This window comes from Alosa pseudoharengus, unplaced genomic scaffold (genome assembly GCF_046254945.1).
Source record: "Alosa pseudoharengus isolate Yale_2024_CS ecotype anadromous, Long Island Sound unplaced genomic scaffold, YU_APseudo_1.1 YU_APseudo_1.1_scf_6, whole genome shotgun sequence".
Lineage (NCBI taxonomy): Eukaryota > Metazoa > Chordata > Actinopteri > Clupeiformes > Clupeidae > Alosa > Alosa pseudoharengus.
Window position 1 is genome coordinate 30,694,108 of NW_027468848.1, and position 9,536 is coordinate 30,703,643.

Sequence of the window (9,536 nt, forward strand, 5' to 3'; positions counted from 1 at the left end):
TCTCTCTCTCTTACACACACACACACACATACACATACACACACACACACACACACACACACACGTGCAAGCACCACATAAACCACTAAGCCACACTCACTGGGCTGTAAGCCAACACTTCAGCCAACACACATCCCTCTGGCAGGTTCCCATTTCTCGGAAACAGACTGTCTATGAGAAAACGAGGGCAGACACTGACTTTCCCATGGCTTTCACTGTCTGTGCCTGTGGCCACCAAAGGTTAAGTGCCCATTGCCAAATATCACCCACGGATACATTTGATCTGTATTAACAATAAATCACAGATGAGAACAATGAACAAAACCTCATATTGTGTGTGATGCTGAGATTTTGTTGAGTCAGAGTGCATTGCATGACATTACATTTTGCCAGATCAACAGTAATAACATATGACACCCTAGGAAATGATCTTTTGGAAGACAATCATTATAAGTAAGGGACCGTTCGTTATTTATAAATGGGATCACCGGAGGAATTTTGAGTGCTTCGATCAAAAGTTGCATGACCCTCCCCTGCCTGCAATATGATTTTCAACGACCCTCCAGCAGCATTTTCAAAAATGACATGACCCTCCCCGGCCAATCGTCGATGTCTTCCACCCACGCTCTTACGCGCTATGAGAACACATCAACATATGCTACCGTCCTAAAATCAACCTCTGCTTTCTGATCTTACACATCACACTTCACCAAGATGGTGGCCATTTCAGTAGATTTACTCCCTAACATTGTTGTGGAAACACAATAAGCATGGAAACTAAATGCACACTTCCTGCAACTGCATTAGCCTACTTGAAAAGTTACTCCTCTAGTAAGTATTCACATGAAATAAAACAATAAAGCATTGAGACCATTCAACAAAGCACACTGGGTAATAACAAATTCAACACATGAACTTGTTGCTATGGACTCGTCTCTAGGCTTCCTCAGTCATTGTAAAGCTGACGAAGCTGAACATTATCCAAAACTCAATTTCTCAGACGAGCGTCAATTTGGGAGCTTATAATTTTAACGTTTCCCTGCTGTCTTGCCGTTTTAATATTTTCCCGTAGAATATCCCATATTACTGTAATACTCATAACATTAGTCCTGCATTCTGGCCTGTCTCTGTGTTGTCCTGTTGTTACCCCTTGCCCTTCCAGTGAAACAGATGTATTCAAATCATCGTTTTGCTTGCTTGAATGCGAACTCAGAGTGATGTTAACCTAGGCCTATTTAAGTTAACGACGTGGTTGTCGTGAGAGCAAGATTCATTAGCGCTTGCGGTGTTCGGCCGTAGGCTATGCCTATGCGCACCTGCCAGGCTACTCAGCTAGACAAAGAATTCCCCCTGTATATTCACTCCAAGTTGGTCTACCATAACTTACCAACTACACTGTAGACCAGGGATTCCCAAACTGTGGTACGCGTACCCCTGGTGGTACGCGAGCTGCAACTAGGGGGTACGCGAGATGAAAAGGGCAATGGCGGAAAGGAGTTAAAAATGATTAATTAATTAATACTCTAATTAATTAATAAATAATACATAATTTCGAATCGGGTTATAATGATATGGAAACGTGAAATTAAAGGAAATCATTTGTAAACTCTATAATAGGCTATGTCTTTATTAAAAAAATAAGCTACACACAATACATGTGATTTCCTGCGGGCAGCCAAAATATCTGGCGCGTAGTTTCGTTGAAGTATAGGCTAGGTAGAACGCTGCGTAAACATGGAAAAGTGGCTAAAAACTGGGACACTGTCCAAAAGGCCTAATTAAAGCGATCGAAGAGGAGAAGCAAGAGAAACAGAGCAGGACACAGGTAACGATGGGATGGGGGCAGACTAATGAAGGTGGAGATGAAGTGCAGGGGGATAAAAGAAAGAACGAGACAGAAAAGACTGCGCGAAGAAAGCAAAAGTATGATGAGGCACACAGTATAGTCCTAGGCTTCACGTGGGAGACAGACTGCCCAAAGCCACAGTGCGTAGTCTGCAGTGAGATGCTACCTAACCATTCTAATGTGGTTCTCCACACTGTTTTTTTTTTTTTTAACGTGAGAGCTCATAGACCAGTTGTACATTTTGATTATGTTATCATGTAGGGCGGCTAATTAAACAACGATGCCTGGAATGCGTCAATAGAATGTGTTACTTTTTTATGTGTTGGATGGTGGGGGTACGCGAGCCGAATCAGGATGTAGAAGGTGGTCCGCGGGGAAAAAAGTTTGGGAACCGCTGCTGTAGACCATAAACTGGCTATTTATATGACCAAATGTATTTGTTCAACTTTATGAAGCAGAATTACGCACTGCTACTTGGAACGTAGGCCTAACACATTTTTGTTGGCAGGAGAGAGAATGACAGCGATTAACAAATTGCACTTGTTGCTGGTTAACAATAAATACTATATATTTTTTTGCAAACAACAAAAACAGAAAGGATGGAGACAGCAAAGCTAGAGATGGGCAGGAACAAGGTCAATTGGTAGAAATGCTTGTCAAAACGTTAGGAGCTGGATGTGTGGATGAATGAAGCACAAGTATGCTTTGTGTTAAGCATGCACACTGTTTAAAGTTAGGCTACATGATAAACTACAAGTAAACCAAAGTTAAATTTAGCTTTTTTAGGGCTGGATAAAGTTGACCAAATGGATATAGGCTGTTAGGCGTGAATAAAGTAGGCTACTTTGTTGCTCCAACCCTTCCAACGTTAATGGGGACGAATGTTGACATTTTCCGTATTTTGCCTGAGAAACCCGGGAAATCTTCCTCATTTTCATTGTTCAATGTTGACAGAGCTATGGGACGAAAGAGAACGTTATATGGCGACAGAAATCAACAATCAAACAAGCCACTTTGATTTTTTGCTGTTTTCATTAATACAAAAGATGGGTGACCCTCCCTCCTAGACAAAAAAAAGTTAGGTGACCCTCCCCTCAACAAAGAATAAAAAGACATGACCCTCCCCTATTTTCCTCCGGTGACCCCGTTTATAAACTAGATGTACCGCAGAGCGGTACAAAATATGACCGCCGCCCAGTCCAGCACATTTTTTCCACAAAAAGAAATCACGCTGAAAGGCCTATATGATTCTAACTGTCTCACTAAATTGCATTATCCACACTCAATTCTCACTGGTATCTGCTAGACAACAAGTACCAAAACATGATTAGTTCATAGATTTCACATGTAAAATTCATTTTATACAACCCCACCTCCATCTTGCCTGTTCATAATTCTGAGAAATTCTTGATTGTTTGTGTTATGTTTATGTTATGTGTGTGGGTGTGTGTGTGTGTGAGTGTGTGTGTGCGTGCTTGTGTGTGTGCCTGCGTATGTGCCTGTGCATGCAAGCGTACATATGTCTACTGTGTGAGTATGTGTCATACGTATGATTACTGTGAATGTATGTGTGTGTGTGTGTGTATCTGTTTGTGCACATGTGTGCACATGAAATGGGTTAACATGACCCCTGGAGGCAAACATACGGAAAAAAATGGTCATCCTAGGCCCTACAGTTCTCAAGATATTCACAGAGAACTGTGTCTGCCCTACCCTCCTTTCGGGGGGTCCAGTCCAGCGGGGGGGCTACAGATCAAAACGAAAAATTACGGTTCCATGCTATCCATGTGGGGGTACATGCCCACCAAGTTTTGTGTACCCCGGTCTTTCAGTGTCCTGGGAATCCTTGTTGGTGTACGTCATTAAATGTACACATAAATAATTTTATTGTAAGGCCCCCCATGAACGAAAGTACACAAAACTTGGCATGCATTCGGAGGGTGTCATAATGATCCTACACTTTTAATTTTGTGCAGTTTTGACCTTGTCAGCCAGAGATATTGTGATGAAAACACCTAATTTTTTGCTTTTTAATTTTTAACTAGGTGGCGCTATACATGAAATAAGTGGTAATGGGATGGGTTGACATGCCCCCTTAAGACCAACATACATAAAAAAGGTGGACCTCCTAGGCCCTACGGTTCTCGAGATATTCACAGAAAACTGTCTCCGGCCACCTACAGGCCAGTTGGTGTATAGTAACATAAATTAATTTATTGTGAGGCCCCCCATGAACGGAATTCCACAAAATTTGGCGTGCATACAGAGGGTGTCATAATGATACTACACTTCCAATTTTGTGCAGTTTTGACTATGTTAGGTCACAGATACCTTCAATTACAACACCTCATTTTTACTTTTTTGTGTTTAACTAGGTGGCGCTATACATGAAATGAGTGGTTATGGAATGGGTTGACATGGCCCCTTGAGATCAACATACAAAAAAAAATGGTCCTCCTAAACCCTACGGTTTTCGAGATATTCACAGAAAACTGTGTCTGCCCTACCCTCCTTTCGGGGGGTCCAGTCAAGCGGGGGGGCTACAGATCAAAACGAAAAACGATGGTTCCATGCTATCCATGTGGGGTTACATGCCCACCAAGTTTCGTGTACCCCGGTCTTTCAGTGTCCCGGGACTCAATGACGGAAATTTGGGCATGCGAAATAAATAAATAAATAAATAAATAAAAAAAAAGTTCTGACTAAACCTATATGACCGCCGCTTCGCTGCGCGGCGGTCATAATAACGAACGGTCCCTAAGTATAAGTATATATACTTTTTTGATCCTGTGAGGGAAATTTGGTCTCTGCATTTATCCCAATCTGTGAATTAGTGAAACACAAACAGCACACAGTGAGGTAAAGCACACTCTAACCCGAAGCAGTGAGCTACATGTACCTGCTACAGTGGTGTTCGGGGAGCAGTGAGGGGTTAGGTGCCTTGCTCAAGGGCACTTCAGCCGTGGATGTGGGCATAGGAGAGCAGTGCTCAACCACTTCCCCCGCCACATTTTTGATTGAACCGGCAATCCTTCGGTTACAAGCCCGAAGCCCAACCAGTAGGCCACAGCTGATTGATATCATTGATATCAAAATAATTATTTCTTTTTTTTTAAAACATTTCCTAAAGACTCTCATTGAAATGGTAAGACTGCATTAACTTTGAAAATAAAAGACCCTTTGTCAAGGGCTCACTTGATGCCCAGTGTTTAGGACTGATTGCTGAGTTTACAGTTTTTTTCAACTGCTTACACACTAAATCTTTGCTTGTCACACAATTTTCTAAACATGTCTTCCAAATATCATAACACCACACCAAATGTCCAAAACCATACACTAATTCTCAGTGTTTGACTCAGTTTTCAATTTACTAAAACACATTTTGCAAAACACCACACACAATTTTCTACCTAACACACAAAATCTAACAGGAAGTAACTTGTGTTAACTTTTTCAAACGCAACCCATCAAAATGCCACACTAAATCACCAGTGCTTCACTCTCTCTCTTCACATGTGTAAACACTCTTTACTTTACTGAACACAATCCAATCATTGCCTTAGTATAGGCCAATGAATAGATATACTCTCTAGGTATAGACCCTTTCAATCTGCTCCTAGAGGATTTCCGGTTGAAATATTCAGTGCAGATACTTTGAAAGGAAAATTACAGTATCGGATACATTTTTCTGTGCCTCCAGAAATGCCTTACTATTGGGATTGTTTGTTTCTGCAGTCTATGAATACATACTGTACACGACCCCCCCCCCCCCCCCCCCCCCACACACACACACACACACACACACAAACACACACACACACACACACACATAAACACACACACACACACACTTTTCTTTGGAAAAAGCAAAGTAATTTGATAGTAGTGTAATTTCCGTCTTAGGCAAAATCAGTTTTTTCAAAACTCCATGTACATCTGGTTGTCATTGTATTCTGCTTTGCTTTTTTTCTTGTATTCGCAACAGCAAATTATTTGGGAAAAATCACTATTTTTGGTTTCAATATTGCTTGCATTTTTACTGTGTATTACAACTTCTCTTTGTTGATACCGTAACTTTCACTCTTGTATGGAAATACATATAGAAAGCCTAAGACAGAAGAGCTTTAGGTTTTAAGCAACAGTGTGTACATGATGTATCCAAAATGTCATATTATGAAAAAAGTGTTTATAATGTGAGGCGAATTTTTGGTTTAAAGATGTGTTTGCGACATTTTGAATGTTGTGTGTCATTTTGCTGGAGATTTGAGGCATTTTGCATTTTGTGTGAGCAATTGTGGGTTTTGTGTGTGGAGTTTTGAAAAATAGACACAGAGTTTTGAAAATGTGTGTAAACAGTTGTAAAAAAACTGTAATCATAAGTGTCTTCACACCTGATAGTTGCATTTTAAACAATTGTGTATTTTGGAAGGTAGTGCCTTGAAATTGCAAAGAGGAGACATTATCTGAGTTTTCTGTGTCTAAAGTAGAGAAATGTGTTTAGTGTTTTGTAAATAAATTTGTGTAGTGTTTTGCAAAAAGTGTGTGGCTGATAATGTGCTAATAGTGCAAATCAGGGCTGATGTTCTGCTGCTTGAGTGTAAGGTTTCGCTAACTGTGGAATAAATTTGATTTTAGTGTTTAAGCAATCATACAAAACTGTAATCACTCTCAAATCATTCAGTTGACCAGCCTAATAGTAGCTAACTGGACCTAGCAGTTGATGGGAGGAGAAACACACTGACTTTATAGGGACCTGGGAAATGTCGTATCCTGTTTGTGTGTGTGTGTGTGTGTGTGTGTGTGTGTGTGTGCGTGCTGATAACCCACTGGGAACTGAAATGTTACTGTGATATAAAAAAGAAGAACAAAGACATTTAAGTTTAATATTAAAACATGATTTTATTTCAATTAAAATATATATCACAGAAAAGAGGTAGTGGAACTTCATTACAGAGAACTATGTACATTATGAAAACAAATTATGAGCAAACAGTAACCACAAAATGCCTTAAGCAATCACAGTGCTACCACTACAGGTTGGCAAAGCCACATATTCAGGTGAGGGTGCAATTAGAGCAGCTATTAGACCAGTGCCAGTGTATATGGTCAACGCCTATTTTTAGAGCTCCACTACTGACAGGTTGGACAAAGACCTCTCCTTTGTACAAATGTACAGGAGTGCACCCTTGTAACATGATCAACACACAGCCACAGTTTCAGGCCTGCCCCGTCCATGTAGGCCTATCAGCTTTGCTTCTGCCGGTTTTGTCTCTTTTTAGGTCCGGGGTTTCGTCTTTTGCCTTGTTTGCTATCACTGAGGAGAAAAAAAAACAAAACAAAGGTGATTAAATAAGTACTTATTTCAGGGACATTTTAAATTGTAGGAGTCTGGGTATATTTGCTCAGTAAAATTGATTAAAACAGATTAGAGTGCTATTGTGCTCTTAGTAGTGTTATCACACCCAAAGCATCATATTGCTGTAAATGTCCAGATAAATTTCCAAAAAGTATCAGGGGGAAATAATGAGAAAGAAAAGAAAAGAATAGATTGGTTACACTTCCCCCCATATATCTCATACAGTTCATGTTTCCCTAATTAAACCTAACCCCCCCCCCACCCCCCACCTCCGCTCCCATTACCACAACCGTTACCCATTACCCCCCCACCCCCCAACACGAACACCCACGCATGTGTTTGTAACTACTAACCTTTGAAGTTTGAGGAAACGTTTCCCTTGTTTCCCTTTTGGGTTCACGCAGGCCTTCTTGTTGTTTTTCAAGGTAACCCTAACACATTTAAAAACTTGTGATTATTTGTGTGCTCAAATACAACATACAAAACAACAAGCCAGAGAGACTTAAACCAAAATCATACTCACAAAATTTCCAACTTTGAACAGGACACACTTGGTGGCAGAACTTGGACTTTTTCGATCAGTTGTCGTCTGACTCTTTGTCTTTGTCCATGGCATGTACATCTCTCTAGACTTCCTCCAATGTGTCCTGAAAACAAACAAGCCCATTTACTAACAAACAAATCCAAAGCAGGTATGAAAGTAACACAGATTAACTGTGATTTTAATATGAACTTTAATCATAATTTTGTTTTAAACTCGCTCCTATATTCAGTGGTATAACTGAGCCTACCATTATGCAGCTGATTTGATATGATAATGTTTCTATGTCGGCTGTACTATAGAATTGCAATGTTGAAAAAAACAACAATGTAAAATCACTGGCACATTTACTTACCTTTGCTCGATGTAACACTAACTCCAAAAAGTATACAAGAAACTAATGTAAGAGTTATTTTCATCTTGGAGCTGAGGTATGCAATTCTTTATCCTCTTAACTGCCTGGAGCAGAATGCGCTCAGACCTTTTGCCTGTGAAGCTTTATACTAAGCTTGGGGGCAATTCAGTTTCACTTTCGAAAACATTAGGAGGTCGGGCTGTGCACATTTCAGAGGAGTGGCTTTTTGCTTTTTCAAATTGTGTGTGATGAGCCTTTAGTTAAAAGTCAGAGTGTATGGCATGACATTAGATTTTGCCAGTTCAACAGTAGTAACATATGACACCTTAGGAAATCATCAAACGCACATGCTTATTTTACCATCAACAAAGGTGCATATGAGTCCAACCACAGGGTCCCTCTAACACAGCAGACCACCCAACTCACAACACAAGCACATCGCATCCTGGCTCTGATCTGAGCGTGATGTCATCGAACAAACAAACAACACTAAAAGCAAGATAGTCAGATGGCCAACACAATGTTATTTCAAAACAGAGCTCCCCCAGTCTGACAAAAGCCCTCAGTGGGATTAGGCCAGCAAAACTATGTCCAAATGCCCAAAAATAGTAGTAAGTATAAGTATAAATACTCTTTATACGGCGCTTGGGGAGTAGTGAGGGGTTAGGTGCCTTGCTCAAGGGCACTTCAGCCGCTTTCTATACTGGTCGGGGTTCGAACCGGCAACCCTCCGGTCACAAGTCTGAAGCGCTAACCAGTAAGCCACGGCTGCCCGTAAAATAAACATCCTGGTGCATTTAGTCTGAAGCTGCCTATTGGGACAAAGGACTGGACGAGACCAACAAGACAAGCACGGCCCTCGGCAGCCAGTGTCAGCAGGAGAAGTAAGCCATGTCTGAACTTACTACTGAAAACCATTCCACTATTCACGTCTACCTGTGTGATAGACCATCACAAAACAGTCACCACATCAAGAGTGAATTCCCCTCCATCAGTGGCTATTTAAAATAAGCGATTCACGTAAACACAATAAAGGCAGGCATGCCATTTAAAGCGAAATGTTGAAAAAACACTGTGACTGCTGTAGTCAGAACAGCTTTCAAGCAAAGCATCTCTTGTTTTTGCCTGAAGTGCATAGGTCAGTTGGCTGTACAGTATATGTCCACTAATAAACATCCACATTCCTGGCAGGAACACTTTTATGTAAAAGTTAAATCAAAGTTTTAATGGCAGGACTCAGAGTATCTTAAATTGTTTCTCCCTTGTCAATGATATATGAGTGACAGAGTAAATATCTAAAATCACAAATGAGATGGGATGACTTGATTGCAGGTCTTTGTCATTTATCTGATTACTGTAATTCCACATGCTCTGAATTCCACTATCCTCTCTCCTGACAAAGTTAAACTTCACTCCTTTTGTGCCATCTAGTGTATAC

At 40.7% G+C, this 9,536-nt stretch overlaps 1 protein-coding gene across 1 annotated transcript; it reads right to left on the reverse strand.

Annotated features, from left to right (window-relative positions):
• Positions 1-6,725: 6,725 nt before the first annotated feature.
• Positions 6,726-8,226, reverse strand: LOC143105948 (permeability factor 2-like). The gene is made up of 4 exons (XM_076270090.1): positions 8,099-8,226; positions 7,726-7,849; positions 7,556-7,633; positions 6,726-7,160 (listed from the first exon to the last, which is right to left on the reverse strand). Exons 1-4 carry the CDS (start codon positions 8,160-8,162, stop codon positions 7,091-7,093), a joined length of 336 nt encoding a protein of 111 aa, XP_076126205.1. The 5' UTR covers positions 8,163-8,226; the 3' UTR covers positions 6,726-7,090.
• Between the last annotated feature and the right edge of the window lie 1,310 nt (positions 8,227-9,536).